General features: G+C 43.3%; 1 protein-coding gene across 1 annotated transcript in view; it reads right to left on the bottom strand.

Moving 5' to 3' along the window:
* CA5B (carbonic anhydrase 5B) overlaps nt 1-20,490 on the bottom strand; it is a 46,906-nt gene that overhangs the window by 5,095 nt on the left and 21,321 nt on the right. The window contains exons 3-7 of the mRNA XM_004612260.2: nt 18,688-18,885; nt 7,035-7,153; nt 5,556-5,651; nt 4,493-4,555; nt 3,475-3,630 (exon numbers count right to left, since the gene is read on the bottom strand). Of these exons, the coding sequence (XP_004612317.1) occupies nt 3,475-3,630; nt 4,493-4,555; nt 5,556-5,651; nt 7,035-7,153; nt 18,688-18,885 (632 nt within the window). The remainder of the gene's footprint in view (nt 1-3,474; nt 3,631-4,492; nt 4,556-5,555; nt 5,652-7,034; nt 7,154-18,687; nt 18,886-20,490) is intronic.

Raw genomic sequence — 20,490 nt, 5'->3', positions numbered from 1 at the left:
CCAGCTCCCAGACAATGTATTTTGATATAGATAATGTCTAGGATTCGTGTGTGTCAATGTGGAACAATGACAATAGGATTTACCCGCAAGTCCCATCAGTGGTCAGTAAGTTTACAGGTGATCGGTACCATAGATGACAGCTAACATGTTCTTTCTTGTTGAATTTCTTTTGTGAGATGTGAAAGTCCTCACTTGTTATACTTATTTGCTTTTGAATGTTATGTTAATTTTTAATATAGAGGACAGTAGTAGACTAAGAAAATAGGTGACCGAGTTCAGACTTACATGCAGTCACACTCTGTGTTATTGATTGTCCTTTGTGTTTAGTGCCCTTCGTCACAGGATATTTTAAAATCTAGTCTAATTTACTTGCTGTTTTGCTTATGACTTCTGGTTTGCTACATGCCATAGTTATAAAGTTTCCTCCTTTTGGAGATATGAAACAGTTTCCCTATGCTTAGATTTGTAGATTTATAGCTATTTTTTAAAAAACATTGAATAACCCTGGAATATATACTTGTATAAAATCTGAACGGTTGATCCAATGTTATTTATCCCACTGTACTGAAATGCTATATTATCATAAACTCAATTCTCATTTTTATTTGGACATAGTTCTGATTTTCTTTTTCTTTTCTTTTCTTTTATTTTATTTTTTGCTTTTCGGGTCACACCTGGTGATGCACAAGGTTTACTCCTGACTCTGCACTCAGGAATTACTCCTGGCAGTGCTCAGGGGACCATATTGGATGCTGAGAATCGAACCTGGGTCGGCCGCATGCAAGGCAAACGCCCTACCCGCTGTGCTTATCACTCCAGTCCCTATAGTTCTGATTTTCTTCCCTTGATTGATCTCTGTGTGCTAGCACCGCAGTACTTAGTTATTGAGCCATTACAGCTCAGTGGGTCCTATGGACCGCGTTTTCTCTTTCATAATTTTCCTAGGCTACTTATGCTCCTCTGATTTTGCCACATGAGTTTAGAAGTAGCACCACATGGTCTACCAAGAACTGCTGGAACAACCCGTAAGCACCAAGCCTGGAGTAGCCCTTGATCACTAATATGAGTGTGAACCCCCCTGACCAAAAACTTCCATAAAGCAATTATAAACAAGAACTGCTGTGGTTCTGTGAATTAAACAAGATTCTGTATATTGACACAAAAAAAAAACACTGCACACACGCACACACACACAAGGCTCAGAGGAACTGCGTGTGGAAGGAGCTCTACTCCGCATGCAGGAGGCCTAGGTTCCGTCTCCACCACTGCATGGATCCTCAAGACCTCTGGGAGAGAGCCCCAAGCACTGAGTTAGGAAGTAGCCCCTGAGGTGTGACCCAAAACTCTCAACATTTTTCAACCAAAATGAAATCTTGTTTATATAGAATCCATATTTATATACCAGAATCATATTTATATAGAGCTTCATATTTATATATGAATCAGTGTACAAAATATGCCATAGTCGTCCAAAGTGGACATAAAAAGCTGATGGTTCATAACAGGAAAAAGGAGAGAGAGAGTATGGGGGAAATTGTCTGCCATAGAGGCAGGGGGACAGCTGGGATGGTGGGGGGATACTGGGGACATTAGTGGTGGAAAATGTGCACTGGTGCAGAGATGGTTGTTCGATCATTGTGTGACTGAAACTCAAACATGAAATCTTTGGAACTGTATCTCACGGTGATTCAATAAAAAAGAAAAAAAAAGCTTATGTTTCCTCAGTTTTAACTCTTCACTTTGATTAACTTGAAGCATTTCCTAAGTCATATCCTAATTCATAAAATTACCACATTTTGATAAAAATGGATAACCAGGCGGAGTGATAGCACAGCGGGTAGGGCGTTCACCTTGCACGCAGCCGACCCGAGTTCGATTCCTCTGTACCTTACGGAGAGCCCGGCAAGCTATCGAGAGTATCCCGCCCACACGGCAGAGCCTGGCAAGCTCCTTGTGGCGTATTCGATATGCCAAAAACAGTAACAACAAGTCTCACAATGGAGATGTTACTGGTGCCCGTTCGAGCAAATTGATGAACGACGGAATGACAGTGCTACAGATGACCAGGGACTGGAGAGGTTGTACAGTAGGCAGGGTGTTCAGTGGGCCTTATATCCAGCCAACCCACGTTCGATCCCAGGCACCCGACATGTTTTCCCTGAGTATAGAGCAAGGACTAAGCCCTGAGCACTGCCGGGTGTGGCACCCTACAAAAACAGACATGAGTTGGCTTCGAGGCTGGCCTCACGTTCCGGGGAAAGGTCAACTCAGAGAAGCGATCACCAACTACATTGTAGTCGAAGGCCATGTGGGGGAAGGGAGTTGCGGGCTGAATGAGGGCTAGAGACTGAGCACAGCGGCCACTGAACACCTTTATTGCAAACCACAACAGCTAATTAGAGAGAGAGAACAGAAGGGAATGCCTTGCCACAGTGGCAGGGTGGGGTAGGGGGGAGATGGGATTGGGGAGGGTGGGAGGGATGCTGGGTTTACGGGTGGTGGAGAATGGGCACTGGTGAAGGGATGGGTTCCCGAACTTTGTATGAGGGAAGTATAAGCACAAAAGTGTATAAATCTGTAACTGTACCCTCACGGTGATTCTCTAATTAAAAATAAATAAAATTAAAAAAAAAAGAAAGAGCAAGAAAGAAAGAGAGAGAGAAAGAAAGAAAGAAAGAAAGAAAGAAAGAAAGAAAGAAAGAAAGAAAGAAAGAAAGAAAGAAAGAAAGAAAGAAAGAAAGACAGGAAGAAAGACAGGAAGAAAGAAAGAGAAAAGGAAGAGAAATGAAAGGAAGGAAGGAAGGAAGGAAGGAAGGAAGGAAGGAAGGAAGGAAGGAAGGAAGGAAGGAAGGAAGGAAGGAAGGAAGGAAGGAAGAGAGAGAGAAATGAAAGAAAGAAGAAAGAAAGAAAGAGAGAGAGAGAAAGAAAGAAAGAAAGAAAGAAAGAAAGAAAGAAAGAAAGAAAGAAAGAAAGAAAGAAAGGAAGGAAGGAAGGAAGGAAGGAAGGAAGGAAGGAAGGAAGAAAGAAAGAAAGAAAGAAAGAAAGAAAGAAAGAAAGAAAGAAAGAAAGAAAGAAAGAAAGAAAGAAAGAAAGAAAAAGAAAGGCAGGCAGATTTCAGCAGGCAGCCTTCATCAGCACCTTCCGCCTTCTTGCGGATCTGGTGATAAAAGGTTTGATTGGATGGGGACCCCTCTGTGCCATCTGAGGGGTGACTCAACTCTTTCTATCTGAGTTTATATCCCAGCCCTGTGACTCCGTGAAGTCTAGTTTCCTCCTCGTAACATGGGACCAGGGGGTGGGGGTCAGGGATGTTGAGGATCTACAGAAAATGAAAATAAAGTGTGTTCTGTAGTTCCTGATCCATAAAAAAAAAAAAAAAAAAAAAAACAGACATGAGTATTACATGATGCTTAAAGTGATACCGAAGTTTCAGACTAGACTTTCCTTAGAGGGAAACGTGTGGAAAGAATTTACCTGATCGTGATCGACCTCTACCGGCTGCTTCTTAATGATCCAGGTGACAGACTCAGAAAGCGGTGGGGTCGTCAGGGACCCTGAGTAGGTCCAGTAATCCGGGCAGGATGGCATCAGGCTTGAAGGGTCGAATGAGCGCAACTCCACAAGGGTATCCTGGCCAAGAGAAGGGGCCACCAGGTCAGTATGTAGGGGTGATAATCATATGGGACTAGAAAATGAGGTTCTGGGGCTGTCTGGGGACCAGCAAGGGGCCAGGGGCCTTCCAGGACCCTCTGGGACACTCAGGACAGAATCAAACCAGGTCGTTCCTGCAGTTCCCTGTGTGTGTGTGTGTGTGTGTGTCTGTCTGTCTGTCTGTCTGCCTCCAACTCCTCAGTGGGAGCAAAGCAGCATGCTTCTCCCTCCCACGCCCTGCTGAGCTGATACCAGGTGAACTTGGGGGTGACAGGAAGTGGTATGAGGAGCTGCAGGAACAAGGAGCCTCCCTTTGCAGGAGAGATTTCTAGAATTCTCTAAATTGCAGCGCAAATGAGGAGCCTGGACTCAGAGAGAGGGGGATGAGAAAGAGGGAGCTGGAATGGGCAGGAGAGGGGAAAGAGACATACTATATGGGATGTGTGTGTGTGTGTGTGTCTGCTCCTAAAGGCGCCACCCCTTGGGGATTCTGAACACAGAATAAAAATGTCTGTCTGAACCATTTTTTTCACAGGCACCTCAACGGAGCAGGGTCAGGCTAACACTAGTGAGGTGGCCTCACTGCGCAGTGACATGGCAACGGGCCGAGGGTAACCAGGGCCCATTCAAGGGGATCCCTCTGTCCCCACCATGTGCCCCAGGTTCAGGGCCTCGCTCCTCAAACGTCCTTAGGAAAGCTTGCCCTAAGGCAATGCTTGAGAAGCCCCTGAAAACAGACCACTTGACTTACAGCCCGACTCCCAAAGTGCCCTAACAAGTGAGTCACTCTGAGCTGGAGACAGAAAATACGATGCAGGCAATTGAAAAAAAGAAATATTACCTTATGTTTGATGGATGGCAAAGCATTCACCAATTCCTGCAGCTCTCGGTGATGTTTTCCTAGCTAAAGAAGAAAACCAGGGGGTCTATCACTATACAGAATATAATTGAATGTACATGCAAATTGATCATCCGGTGATTACTGAAAAACAAACCACACTAAAGTGCACTTAAATTAGTAACATAGAGTATTCAATTAGACCGGAACTAATGAGCAGGCTGTTTGTCAGTGGGGTCAGGGTGCCTGCAGGGAAAGGTGCCCCTGGTTCCATGTAACTATCAGCTCTTAGATCCAACATTGCATGAACTAATACCAAGAAATTGTTTTACAGTTGAAGTAGCCATATCTCAAGTGGTTTGTGAGCACTCCACTGGCTGTGTTTTTATTTCCCTCACGGTAGTGGGGACTGAACCCAGGGCCTCAAATATGTGAGGCAACGGGCTCTACCACCGAGCTACAGAATAGGCCCTATGACTGTGCGATTTTTTAATTTAATTTTATTATATTGAATCACCGTGAAAAAAAAACAAAGCTTTCAGGTTTCAGTCTCAGTCATAGAATGATTGAACCCCCATCCCTTCACCAGTACACATGTTCCACCACCAAGAACCCCAATATACCCCCCTCCCACCCAGCCCCCACCTAAGTAGCTAATGATCTTCATTTTATTCTCTCTATACATTGAATACATTCAATATTTCAATAGAGAACTCACTATTATTGTTTGGAATTCCCCCCCAAACATCAGGCCTACTGAAAAGGCATCATTTAATAATTTCTTCTCATTGCTGATAATGAAGATTCTACGAGCTGTCGCGGCTGCGCGGTTTTGGATTTCTGATATTTCAGTTCAAAGTCTAGATGCATTTCTGTAAGAAGCCGCTCTGGGTGCCAAAATGGGTTAGAAGGACTGTGCGTTTTTATACCGTTCAAAACATTCCTGTATTTTGACCATTATTTGTTTTTTATTCAATATTCATTGAAGTCAAGATTATCACGTTGTATCTTTTCATCCTGAAATACCACATAGTATTTGAAGTTGGTAAAGGTTTCTTTTATTTACCTTTAAAAATACCCCTATTACAGCCAAACCATTTTCTTCCAGGGCTGCATCCTCAAAATTTTCAAATTTGACTGCATTCCAATGTACCAGGTGCAGCTGAAATACCAATAAAAGAGGGTTTAAGGGTTTGAGTATAGGATCACGCCAAAACAAACAGCCAGCCTTAGTCAACATGTGATATTTTAACTTGTTTCCATAAAGTAAATCCACTGACGCTTTTGAAAGGCAAACAACAATCTGGTGCAAAGCAAGGCAGAAATAATAATAGAGAGAAATGTATGCAGGAGCGGCCCTGAATGTTACTTTGGAACAGATTTTGTCTCTCAGGAGACAAAATCAACAACACTATATAATGTTTCTTTTGCTATTTTTGTTCCTTTGAGGGGGGCACACCTGGTGATGCAAACAGGTTAATCTACACTGTTTACAGGAATGACTCCTGGCCCTGCTCAGGGGACCACACAGGATGCTGGAGATTGAACCCGGGTCAGCCGCTTGCATGCGCCTGCCCCATGAGTCACATTTCAATGAGGTAGAGCCATTTGTCTATTGTGTCTTGGTTTGTATGAAACTGCTCAAATTTCACAACCGATTGACATGTAAAGGAGAAATGTTTATAGGGAGAGAAATAGATGTTCCCTATGGAAATTGGACAGGACTTGAAACATTTCTTGGAAGGATGACCACACAGAATGTGTCTTTTAAGTTAACATTTAAAATGGAAAAACAAGTAAAGTTGTAAACACAATTTGTTTCCCTATGTACTCCCTTGAGTTAGCTACAAATGCCTCTGTCTATCATTCAAGAAGATAATATCACCCAGCCTCCCAGGAGGGATGGGCAAGATTTTGGCTGACTCCTCCCTCTCCTGTCCTGCCCTCTCCTGCAGAGACCTCGTCTCTAAGTCCTGTCGCTTTACCTTCAGAAATCTTGTTAAATTTATGCCATGTTTTGGATTTTAGAGCCATGCAGAAGGGCTCAGGGCTTACTCCAGGCTCTGTGCTCAGGGATCATTCCTGGCAGGCTCTGGTATGTGGTGCCAGGGATTCAACCCGGCTTGGCAACAGGCAGGACAAGCACCTTGCCTGCTGTACTAGTTCTTGGACCCAATCTTACATTTTCTATTTCCATCTCCAGAGCTTTCCTTCATTTGGGCTCCCATCCTCTCTCCCTTGGATTAATTCCACCTGGAGAGCTACACTATTTTGGAGTTGCCACTTTAGGCACTTGACTGAAGTTTAGTTTAGCAAATTGGAAGAATTCCATTTCAGGCTGTGAAGCGCATCTCTCCTCTATTATTTGAGACCAAGGAAGTTCTCATTTTCACCCATATAAGCTGGGACTAACCAACACCCCACCCCTCCACCCAGATACTCAGCACTTGCAGGCATCACCTGATACTTCCTGCAATTTCTTAGAACCAGAGTATCAGAAGCACCCCTCTGCCTTCCTGGTCAGCACGCGGAGCTCTCGACATACCTCTGCTGGGTAACATTTGCTGTCCACGGTATGCTCGGAGCCCCAGGCATCAATGGCTCCCCAGTGAAAATGGAATTGCTTCAGCCGGTAGTGGTCTTCCAGGGGTCCTCCCTCGATCACTGAAATGGCACATTCAACAATTCAGGGAAGTTTCTTATGGTGTGGAGGAATGTGGGGGAGGGGCAGGAGCAGGGAGGTGGAATTCAAGGATGGACCTTGAATATGAACTCTGCAACCATTCTCCAGTGGAACACATCATAAAATAGATAAGTGTTTACCATCTTGCCTTCCATGCAGTTAACAGAACTGTAAGGGCAAGACCTGTGCGCTGTCTGCCACAAAGATTTAACTTCACTCCAAGCCACATGTCATGGTTCAAGGCCAATTCTTGGCTTATTTTTATAGTCTGTATTTACTGTGCCATTTTGAAGTGCAATAAAATAAAATTTCTGTCAGCTTATGTATCCACCCTGATCTCATAAAACTGAAATATAGGGACTAAAGATATTCTGTTGCTTTTAAAAATATGTACTGCTACTTTGCTTTTTAATTTTTGAAGATGGTTATAAAATGGAACTGGCACTTGGCAAGTCAAAAATACTCAGCCATCCCTCATTGGACAGAGCGAGTCATGTGGGAGCCACTCGGGCTTCACCAGCCTCACAGTACTGGATCATAAATGCCATCCGTTTTGACTAGAGTTCCCAGAATTATTGAAATCAACAGACAGTGGGTAAAATATCTATAGGAGAAAATTTTTATCACCCCACTCCCCAAAGGCTTTAATATTGGGTTTTGTCTTTGCATGAATTTGATAAAGCATAGTAAGTATTTTTACCTTTCTTCCATCCAACTCCAGTGATGATGAACCAATGCAAGAACGCAAAATCTATTCATCTCATCCATCTCAATAATCTTTAGTGCTTACTGCATCATCAGTTGAATTCTAGATATGCTAATCATGGAATATAGGCATCCGAGGGATCTATTACACCAGATATGTTATTGACTGGAGCAATATCACAGCAGGTAGGCATTTGCCATGCACGCGGCCGACCCAGATTCGATTCCTCCATCCCTCTTGGAGAGCCCGGCAAGCTACTGAGAGTATCCCGCCCGCATGGCAGAGCCTGGCAAGCTACCCGTGGCATATTCGAGATGCCAAAAACAGTAACAGGTCTCACAGTGGAGACGTTACTGCTGCTTGCTCGAGCAAATCGATGAGCAACGGGATCACAGTGATACAGTGATACAGTGATGTTATTGAATGATTGGCTCTGTATCTTACTGACTTTCAAAATATTATATATAATTTCTTCTTCAAAAAAGTTTTTGTGGGAGATAAGTGAAGACACCAATGACCCCTTTATCCCTAGCAGGAGAGATGCAGAGAATAATACCACATACTCCATTCACTAAGATGGCAAATTAAAAGAAAAATTCTTCTATAACATGTAGAAAAATTGGGCCTGGAGGCATAGTTCAGCTGTGGTTTCTTGTCCTGGGTGTGGCTGACCCAGATTCGGTCCCTGGCACCCCATATGGTACCCTGAGCACTGCCAGCAGTGATCCCTGAATGCAGAACCAGGAATGTGCCATGAGTGTAACCCCACCAAATAAAACAAAATTTAGAAAAATAAAATATCTTCCAAAATTTTAAAATTTATTTTGCTGTGCCAGCTCCATATTATAAGCATGACGTTGGCAATATTAAATCTCATCTGTAGAATGAAATTGAAGTTCTGGTCCCAAGTTAAGTGAATAGGACAAAAGAGAGGGCCAGTGTTTGTCTCCTCATGGAAGACAACACCAGTGACATCTCTGGGATGCTGGGTGTCTCCTCAAAGATGAGCAAGGCAGTGATGTGACATGGCCAGGGGTAGAACTGGTCTTTGGTTGTGTTTGGATTTACCTACCAATAAACACAGTTGTAAATTAGCTACCAACACTTAAGGCTGGATGCTTTTCCAATGAAATCCATCATTCCAACTTGACTTGAGAATGAGTGTCTTTGTGCATGTGTGTCTACCAGTCAACAAAGGCTAGGTAGGAAAAAAAAATGACCACTCCAGGTCATTTCTCACAAACTCTATCTGCTTGGTTCATTCTCACCACAGTTCTGACCCTGTGGGTACATAAGTATTTTAGATCCCCAGGAAAAGAATTAGATGCTTAGACAACTAAGTTGGGTATTTGTTAGCTAGAAAAATCATTAAGTTCTCATTAGGTGTTGGACTTTCTAGCTCTACAAATATTACATGGGAAGAGGAGAGACAGGAGTTACTCTCAGCATAATGTAGTTAAGAGTATGCACTTTGCAGGCAAAGGACCTTAGTTTAAATTCATTGGCTTATGATTCAGAAAATCATTTTTAAAAATGCTGAAAGAGATCAACAAGCTGTAGAGATGCGTCCAGGCCTCAAAGTCACCATCCAGTTAAAATTTTAACTCCCGTGTATCACTCCATTCAAAATTTCAGAATTCCTAGAGCGCGACATCTCAAACTCTACACCACTGATGTGCCAGGCGTAGCACCACATTGGATGGGATGTGAAACAGAAGGCTACCAGTCCCGGGGAAGAAAGTATTAACATACAAGGATTAACCTGGATCAACTTGTTAGTAATCTCTTATACAAGGGCTTAATGGATCCAGGGTGATACAACAATCTTCACAAACTTTCTTCTAAGAAAATCTTTTTGATCATTTGGAGCGAATTATTCTAACAAGCAATATAAAGTAAATCATTTAGGGCCTGCTATTGGGCTAGACAGTGGTAGGGTGTTCGCCTTTCACGCGGCCGACCCGCGTTTGATTCCTCTGCCCCTTTCGGAGAGCCCGGCAAGCTACTGAGAGTATCGTGCCCACATGGCAGAGCCTAGCAAACTATCTGTGGCATATTGGATATGCCAAAAACAGTAACAATGTCTCACTATGAGAGACATTACTGGTGCCCGCTCGAACAAATCGATGAGCAACGGGATGACAGTGACAGTGACAGGGCCAGCTATTGGGGCAGGCTTGGGTGGTGGCTGGAAAAATTGCGAATACTGATGGTAAGGAAGGCGCAATGGTAGTGGGATTAGTGTCAGAACATTGAATGTACATCATCATGAACAACTTTATAAAAATTAAGAAATGTTAAAAAATAAAATCATTGGGCTTGCGTCAGAGTGATAGTACAGTGGGTAGAGTGCTGCTTGCATTGCATGCACTGACCTGGATTCAATCCTTGGCATTCCTTATGGTCCCCGGAGCACTGGCAGGAGAGCTGAGCCAGGAGTAAGCCCTGAGCATTGATGGGTGTGGCCCCCAAACAAAAATTAAATACATTCGTTGGTTTTGTGTCATTCACCACATATGCTGGCAGTTTCTAAGACAACTGCCACTGATCCCCATCTCTTGGTATGACACCCTGCGCAGTTCTCCCTCGAAGCCTGAACTAGTCCTTAGCCTCTCAAATTGTGGGCTCTAACCCCATCTGGGGTCACATGACAATGCGGATATCACAATAATTTGTTATCAAATCCATTTATGATTTATTATCAGTAGACAGTTGGCTTAGATACCTCCTATTTTTATACCCGGGCTCACAGAAACATTTTCCTGGAGAAAATGCTTGTTGTGAGTGGAAGATTTCAAAAGCCCTCAGCTATGCCTCTTGACTTGTTTTTAAGGAATGGAGCGTCATTTCGGAGACTGGGTTTAAGAAGCTACTGCTTTCTCTCTCGCTTGCCGTCTCTTGCTTGCTGGCTCTGCGAAGCTGGTTGCCATGTGTTGAGCTGCCTTGTGGAGCGGCCATTTCATAAGGAAGTAAGGGTGGCCTCTGACCAACAGCTGGCAACTCACGGAGGCCAGGAGAGAAACTGAATCCCAGCAACAGCCACCTGAGTCCTTTGGGAAGAGGATCCGTGAGATGTGGCCCAACCACTGCTCACACATTGGTCTCAGCGCAGTGAGAGACTCACGGCAAAGCATTCCCCGGCTGACTGTCACCCAGACCCTGGTCTCGGAGCATAGTCTGTAAGCCTCTGTGACTCAGCTCTTGCCTACCTCAGGACTTCCTGCTTTCTCACCTCCCTCCTACACTTTACACGCCCAACTCAAGCATCATACTCTGCACACTCCCACCTCTGCATGGGCCACCCAGGGGGCCATCCCCCGCCCCAAAGCCCATGTGGACACTTCCTTCATAGTACTGAGCACTGCAGAAACTCTATCTCTTCAAGAATCTGTCTCCCGACCCGACTACAAGCTCCTTCTTCCTTGTTCTATTCAGAGCAACTGGCACAATGCCTAGCACTTAGTAGATCTTCAGTGACACCAGGAAGTAAAGAGTGAGAAACGTTTGTGGGTTTAATTGAAATACTAGTGGTAATCTCAGCAAGAGGGAGGAAAAGGGCGTAGTCATGTAAGGCAGGGAGTGGGTGAGAGGGGGAAGTACAGTCCTTCAGAAATAGGGCAGGGAAGGGAGACAGAAGACAAAGAAAGAGTAATCATAAGATACATCAAAGAAATAGGTACTGGTGGATTTTAGACCACAGGTAGTTTATTCTTCCCGTGTCTTAAGATGAGAAAGTATTGAACTTGTGGAAAGAAAGCTCAGTACAAAATACCTAATATTCATTTGGGTTTATAGTAAACTGTAATAATCTATGGAATGTTTGCCCCATCTTTTACTTTTAATATGAAGACGAGAGAGCAAGAGGAAGGGGTGATGGAGAGAAAGGGAAAGGCAAACAGAAAATGCAGAAAGTGGGCATACAAATTTTTAGGATGTCAGAGATGTCCTAAAATTGAGTTATATTTATGCTTAAACTGCTCTGTGAATTTATTAAAAATCAGGGTTCCAGATAATATAGCCTTGCATGTGGCAGACCTGGGTTCAATCCATGGCACCCATATAGTTCCCCAAGCATTGCCAAGAGTGACGCCTGGGTGCAGAGCCAGCAATAAACCCTGAGTTTCGCAAGGTGTTGACCCAAAACCAAAAAAATATATAAGATTCATTCTTCCTCTTTGATTGGTCACAGTATGAGTAGTTTTAGAAAAAGTGAAAATCCCTGAGACATAGCCGAGGCAGAACTAAGTTCCCCTCCCAATGTTTTTTTTTTTGCTTTGTGAGTCACACCTGGCATTGCAGAGGGTGTGTGGCTCATGCACTCAGAAATTACTCCTGGCGGTGCTCAGAGCACCATATGGGATGCTGGTAATCAAACCTAGGTCGGCCACATGCAAGGCAAAAAGACGCCCTCCCCGCTGTGTTAACGCTTCAGCCCTCCTCCCAATATTCTTATTTTCTCCCATGCATTCATTAAGATCAACAACTGGGCGGGGGGCTGGGGTGCATGTTTTGTATGCGGGAGGCCCCATGGTGCATGTGGGGCCCCCTGAGCACCACTGAGAGTGACCCTTAATCACAAACCTGGCCGTAAGCCCTGAGCACCACCACCCATGGCCCCCAAATCATAAAATAAAATAAAATAAAATAAAATAGGGCTGTGGAGATAGCTTGGTGGGCAGGAACACATGCTTTGCATAACGGACCCTGGGTTCACTTCCCGACAGTGCACTAAGCTGGAAGTAAGCCCACAGCACTGCACTGTGTGACCTTCAAACCTAAATAAAATAAAATAATAATAAAAAAACCCAATTGTGTCCTATTTGGAGGTAAGTAACAAAGCAATACCCAGCAGAGAGCAGTGATTTGAGATACTCACATACCTTCTCTTATTATCCTTGTAATTTCTGGTGCTGATATCCCTTCTTTCAGTTCTCATTTGAACAATGTGATTCTTCTCCTATTTTCTCTTTGTCCCTTAGCTAAAGGCTTGCCAATTTTATTGCTATTTCCAAGAACAAACTTTGTAATTTTACTCATTCCTACGTGCTCCTTATGTCCTTTCTATTTATGTAAGAAGGGCTTACTTCTGTTTCGTTCACTCTTTCTTAATTTCATAGTTTCTTAGGGTGAAAAACTACTGATTGAAAAAATTTCTTCTTCAATACAGGCATCTTCATATATAAGGTTCCCTCTGAGCACTGTGTTAGCTGCATCCCATATAGTTCAGTATATCTTGATTTGGCTACATGCCTTCCCCCGGTCCCTTACTACATGATATATTATTCCAGTTCTTTGTAAAGAACACTATAGAGCATTTTGTATTAAAAAGTATTTCTAAGCCGATATTTATTAGATATTTCCTAAACTTTTTTCTAGACTTTATTTCTGGGGTGGCTTTCCTTTTCCATTTCTAAAATATTATTTCACCTATTCTTTCTCTTTAAATGCCACTTATTATTAAAGCATGGAGAAATATCTGTGAAGAAGAAGCAGGAAATAGGAAGCAGTCACTGAAATGTGGGGGAAAAGAGAGAAAGTTAATACTTAAAAATAACAATATGCTTCATCCTTATCAAATGTTACCCTTTACAGAAAGTAATTATTAGAGCATAACGAAAGGAGAATATTTTGATCCTTTTAACAAGATAAGTCTCTACATTTTTTCTTGTCTAGCCAGCAAAAACTATACATATTTTGAACAATATGTCACCTAGGAAAGTGAAGTCAATGGTTGTTAAGAAAGTGAAGTCGGGGTTGGATTGATAGCACAGAGGGTAGGGCATTTGCTTTGCACACAGCTGACCCGGGTTCGATTCCCAGCATCCCGTATGGTCCCCTGAGCACCGCCAGGAGTAATTCATGAGTGCAGAGCCAGGAATAACCCCTGTGACCCAAAAAGAAAAAAAGTGAAGTCAATGACTGTTAAGAAAGTGAAGTCAGGGGCTGGAGCGATAGCACAGCGGGTAGGGTATTGGCCTTGCTCAAGGCCAACCCAGATTCAATTCCCAGCATCCCATATGGTCCCCTGAGCACCACCAGGGGTAATTCCTGAGTGCATGAGCCAGGAATAACCCCTGTGCATCGCCGGGTGTGACCCAAAGAGAAAAAAAAAGTCAGTGACTGACAGTTGTGTTAGTATAGAGGTAGACAAAGAGTCACTATGAGGAAAATGTGGCCATTTGTTTCCTATTATATTGACCATGCAAATGGGTGCAAACTAATTCTTGATAATGTCCAAATTTTTAGAATGACTTAAAAAATCAAATTAAAAGTATTGCATGAGTTTGGAATTAACTAATTTAAGAAACCCATTCAAGGGTAAGACACTTGCCTTGCATGTGGCCAACCTGGGTTTAATCTCCGGAAACACATAAGTCCCCGACGCCAACCAGGAGTGATCCCTGAACACAGGGCCAAGAGTAAGCCCTGAATGGCCCAAAGACAAAAGTAAAAAAATAAATAAATGAAACAAACATTTGAAGACTTCCTAAAAATTTCAACTCAATGAAGCAATAATACATTGGCAACAGTCCCTAGACTATCAAGGTCTACTTTGGACTGGGACTAATTGAGATTAATTAAGCGAGAGAACTGCTATGCATCCAGAGACAGTTGGTGTTCAATAGGTTGGGTCTGCTCGTTCGGATTGTTCTGGTAGGAATAATGGTAGAGCTTTAAGGGAGACAAATAGATCTCAGCATCCTGCAAAATGGTCATCTGGAATACAGAAAGCTTGCTCTATTGAAGATTTATGGAATCCTTACATATAATATAATTTTATAGGCCTCCAAATGAAAACACACTCTTTTTTTTCATCCAGGGTCCAGAAAATTTTAGAAAAAGTTTTATTAATTTGGGAGGAAAAGGGGTGATTGCTTCTTAATTTGACATCTATATGATGTTCAGGGTTTGGGGACTATGTCATCCCATGGAGAAGAAAGAAAAAAGAGACACCTAAATCCTTATGGCCAGAAACTGAATACTACCTGAGTCACAGCAGAGAGGAGTGTCAGAGGGAAAAGAACCACAGAGAGAGATTAATCCATTGGAGGAGCAGTCTGTTTGCAGGTGGACCCGGAACTCAAATATAAGTATCAAAACAACTCTAGGAAAAGGCAAAGAAAACCAAGACACACTTGAGAATCTTACAGCCAGCATATAGAGAGGCGTAAACAATTCTACTTATGATTTAAGTTACACTTTTTACTTAGCTCTTCCACAGAAACATTGCCTCATGTTCATAACAGGAAGAGGAATTCCCTTTAGAGCAAGATTTCTCAATCTCAGCCCTGATATTTGAGACTCGATAATTCTTTGTGAATTATTCTGTGTGATTTAAGGTCTTAGGCAGCATTTCTGGCCTTGCTCCACTAGATGTCAGTCACACGACTAACAAAGGTGGGTGGGGGAAGTATGGAAACAAAAATGCCTACAGATATTGCCAAGGATATCCATCCAGTTCCTGGAAGAAAGGGCTGGCAAAATGGCAACTGGTTGAGAATAATTCATTAATATATGTAAAAGACAATAATGATCCTCCTTCCCTCATGCTTTTTATAGGGTGGGGGCTACACCCAGTGGTACTTAAGGTGTACTCCTAGCTCTGTGCTCAGGGATCACTCCTGGCAGGGCTCAGGGGACCATATAGGATGCCCAGGATACAACGCCGGTCAGCTGTGTGCAAGGCAAGCACCCTACTTGCTTACTAAAGATCAGGCCCCCTCTTGGTTTCTCTAAGCCAGCAAATGATCAAATTAATATCAAGCTGATAAGAGCGAAAAAAAGTTTTATCTGTCCTCTATACTTGTATCTGGCTCTATACTTGGAGAAACGTGGCAAAACTGCATAATTCATCCGAACGGTTTAAGTCACCTCCTTAAGTGGTTTCAGCTAAAAATCAAGGATGTTGGGGAAAGGAGAGAAAAGCATCAGCTATGGGGAGTTCTCAGGGAAGGCAATAGCGAGTTACCAGGAAGTCAACAAAAGTATGACTGTATGAAGATTGGAGTTGCTGCCTTCTCCACTAAGGAGAGATTCAGACTTCAGGTAAAAGTTCAAAAGATTAGGTCTAAGGCCAGGGATATGGCTCAGAGGTAACACAAAGCCTTGCAAGCATGAAATCTGGGTTTGATATCTAGAACTGCAAGAAAAAATTTTAAAAAATCAGGTCTCCTAGCATAGGGGAAGGCTCCCTATAAATGTCTCTTATGAAAGGCTCTCTCCACTAGTTTCACAGTACCTCCTAGGAAATAAGCCTGATATGAAAGTGACTGATCTCCATTAAAATACTTCAGATAATTATTTCAGACTAATGAGTCCAATTGGTTACCATCAAATTTGTGTGTGTGTTTTTTTAACTAGAACAGACTATAGAAAACAAAATTAAACAAGGAAGGTGAGAGAGGGAGGGAGGGTGAAAGGGAGAAAAGGAAAAACCTGCTTAGATGGCCAGTAGTGGAGCACTTGCCTTTATGTGTGAGATGGGAGGAAGGAAGGAAGGGAGGGAGGGAGGGGGGAGGGAGGGAGGGAGGGAGGGACTATAGAATTAAGAACATTCTATGGAGCGATAGCACAGCGGGTAGGGCATTTGCCTTGCACGCAGCCAACCCAGGTTCGATTCCTCCGCCCCTCTTTGCGAGCCCGGCAAGCTACCTAGAGTATCCCGCCCGCGCGGCAGAGCCTGATAATATCCGTGGCGTATTCGATATGCCAAAAACAGTAACAACAAGTCTCACAATGGAGACATTACTAGTGCCCGCTCAAGCAAATCGATGAACAATGGGATGGCAGTGCTACAGTGCTACAGTGCTATTTCAACTGAAACCACAACTTTCAAGTAAACTTTAAATCACTCAGGTGAATTTTGAAGGGTAAGACGTGTAGAACAGGTCTTTCCAAGACATGTCATTTTGGCATGTGGCTTATTTCAAGCTGAAATCAATCAAGGCCCCATAGTATCATCAGAACTGACATCACTTTCTTAACTTCCAATTAAGAATGCAAATTGGCAGTATTACCCAGAATTAAGGTTTGGGTTTTTTTTAACCAAAAATAATCTTTCTATCTAGAAGACCTATCTATATGGCAGAGCCAACATCTCATTACAGAGATGGGTCTTTGTCTTAAGCCCCTCTCTCATCATGGAGACCCCCTTCTCTGTCCTTGAAGTCCCAGACCCCTATTGTGTTCCTTAGCTCAGGTTATTAACTCATCCCCCCACTCTCCCCCACATATTGACTTTAGAATACACATCTACATAGTAGATTCTCCATACGCAATTAAATTAGTTGTTTTCTTCTGCTAATTGGCCTGGTATTAATTTGACTTCTCAACTAGTCTGAAAAGAAAATTCAGGGAGGTAGGCAGAAATTCCCTCTTAAACTCAATAGTTCTACCTGGATAAGGTGAAAAAATGAAAGATAATTCCAAAGCAATCTAATATTTGAACAGAAAAATCCTTTAAATTGTGTTTCTTTTAGACCAGGTAACAATGAACAAAATTTGTTAAAACAGTATGAAATTCTATTTTTTTCTAAGATGTGACTACTGTTAAAACTAACCTCATGAACTGCTGAATATTTTTTTTTGTCCCATTTCAATTGTATCTCAGTTTGGACCAGTGACACAGCTCAACAGGCAAGGTGCATACTTGCATGAAAAAGACCCAAGTTTGATCCCTGGCACTGTAATTAGTCCCTGAAAAACTACCTGGACTAACCCTGAGCACTGAGCCAGGAGTAGCCCCTAAGCACTTTCAGATGTGTTTCCCCCAAATCAAACACATTATAAACTAGTTAGCTAAAAATTATTAAACAGTACTATTATTTGATATAAAATATCTTGTTGGGGCTGGAAAGCTAGTACAGGGACTTGCCGTATATGCAGCCAGCCCCAGATTAATTCCTAGCACCATATATGGTCCCTCAGGCACCACTGGAGTCCAGGAGTGACCCCTGATCACCGAGCCAGGAGTAATGTCCTGAACAGGGCTGGGTGTGCCAAATCCAAACAAAAACAAATCACAAAAATGTCTTGTAAAGCCAGCAGAGTATAAAAAAATTCACATAAAAGCTCGAAAAAAGCTTAATGTCATACCCTAAATTCAAGGTCATTATAGATGATATAAGATCTGTATTCGTTTCTTATTTATTTATTTATTTATTGGTTTTTGGGTTGCCCGGCAATTCACAGGGGTTACTCCTGGCTTTGCACTCAGGAGTTACTCCTGGCGGTGCTTGGGGGAACCGTATGGGATGCTGGGAATCGAACCCGGACCGGTCGCATGCAAGGCAGACACCCTACCCACTGTGCGATCCCTCCAGCCCCATTTTTTTTCTTTAAAAAATGGCTACTTAGGCCTTTAGGAGAAAAATAGCACTGTAGCACTGTCATAGCACTGTTGTCCTGTTATTCATCAATTTGCTCGAGCGGGCACCAGTAACATCTCCATTGTGAGACTTATTGTTACTGTTTTTGGCATATCAAATATGCCACAGGTAGCTGGCCAGGTTCTGCCATGTTGGTGAGATACTCTTGGTAGCTTTCTGAGAGGGAATCGAACCCGGGTTGACTTCGTGCAAGGCAAACACCCTACCCGCTGTGCTGTCGCTCCAGTCCTAGAAGAACTGGATGATTAGAAGAAAAATATGCATTAAAAACTAAAAGGCACATTTTCACATGTTAAAACAACAGGCCTGCTGAGTTCCAGGCTAAGGAGTCCCTTGGCTCTCTGGAGGCAAGCACAATGTGGGCTGTCCTGATGTGAGATCGTCCCCGCAGTACCCAGTGTGCCCACGAGGCTCGCCTCACCTGATTTGTCTGAAGAGTCTTCAAATTCCACAAGGAAGGAATACCCATTGTTCCAGATGTGCAGGCAGGTAGTCGGGTCATAAGAGATGGTGAGGGGCTTCAAGCCTGGATCGTACACACTGTCCCTCCACCGGATGTTGATGGGTGACTGGCGGTCACCCGCTGGAACCAGGTCCACGCTCTCCCATAGTGGGTGCACTGGGAAAAGCACAGTAGGGCTGTTACCAGGACAGTCGCCATCAGGGTCCACCCCCCTGTACTTCCCCCTGCGAACAGCCCGTCCAGCCTCACAGAAGCAGAAAGTCTTTTTTTCTTCTGACTTCCATCAACGTTTATTAAAAACTTCCCAAGTAATACATGCACAGGATAAAAATTTTAATAGTACAGAAGGATTTAAAATGAAAAAAAACCCAAGATTTCTGATCCCATCCTTTAAAACTCTAGTCTTATCTCAAGAAGCAAAGTGTTTTTTTTTGCTTTTTAAAATTTTTATTTTTCTGATTTTCTGGTAAATAACTTCCTAGCATTAACTGATGTTTGAACAGTAATTTCTTGACTTATTAACTTCAGACAATTTTTAACATTTCCCCATTATAAAAGATAAGGATTTAACTCCCCCTAGCTTTCCGTATGCTCTTGATATGACATTTTTTAAATGCTTCAATTGGTTTAATTCATCATTTTGGAAAGTACACTTTTTCAAATATTCCCCCCCCCCCCCGCATTACTGTAGAACTGGAGTGACAGCACAGCGGGTAGGACATTTGCCTTGCAAACGGCCGACCCCGGTTCGATTCCTCCTTCCCTCTCGGAGAGCCCGGCAAACTACCAAGACTATCCTGCCCGCACGGCAGAGCCTGGCAAGCTACCCATGGCGTATTGGATATGCCCCAAACAGTATCAACAAGTCTCACAATGGAGATGTTACTGGTGCCCGCTCAGCAAATAGATGAACAATGGGATGACAGTGTTACTGTGCTACTTTACGGTAGACTTTGCATTTGATCCCTAATATGTTATGTAAATTAGCCCTAGTCTTCCTTCTCAGAAGGAAGTCTTAAGATCCAGCCACCAGGGGGCTACAGCACTGCCCCCCGCAGAGGCCAGAGTAGGTAAGAGCACCTGCGAAGCTCTCCAGTACCTCAGTTTACTTTGCCACCCAGATTAGAAGCAAGGTATTTTTTGCTTTCTAAAATTTTAATTTTTCTGATTTTCTTTATTTTTTTAAACTTTGGGGGGGTCATACCTGGCGATGCTCAGGGGTTCCTCCTGAGTCTGCACTCAGGAATCACTCCTGGCGGTGCTCAGGGGACCCTATGGGATGCTGGGAATTAAACCTGGGTCGGCCGCCTGCAAGGCAAATGCCCTACCCGCTGTGCTATCGCTCCAGCCCCATTTTTTCTGATTTTCTGGTAAATAACTTCCTAGCATTGTGTTTGAGCAGTAATTTCTTGACTTATTAACTTCAGACAATTTTTAACAATTCCCCATTACGAAAGATAAGGATTTATCTTTTGTGACAAGAGTCAAATGCATGGAGATGAGCACTATGGAGATAGGGGGTATATCAAATGAGCTTCTTCACTGACAGTTTTCTGGAATCCATTTGCCAACTTAGCAGGCTTTCTGTGTGTGGGGGGCAGGGAGCGTTACCCAGAGGTACTGGGGTGGGGGGTGTCCACCAATATTCCAGGGCCCTGAGCATATCCACCCTGTGCTCCAGCCCTTTGAGCTGTCTCCGCAGCCCCCCGTAAGCTTCCCTTAAGAGATAATATAAGGGGGGGCTGGAGCGATAGCACAGCG

The sequence above is a fragment of the Sorex araneus genome, chromosome X (assembly GCF_027595985.1).
Source record: "Sorex araneus isolate mSorAra2 chromosome X, mSorAra2.pri, whole genome shotgun sequence".
NCBI lineage: Eukaryota > Metazoa > Chordata > Mammalia > Eulipotyphla > Soricidae > Sorex > Sorex araneus.
Note: the sequence above shows the minus strand (reverse complement) of the source record. Positions and strands in the feature narration are given on the sequence as shown.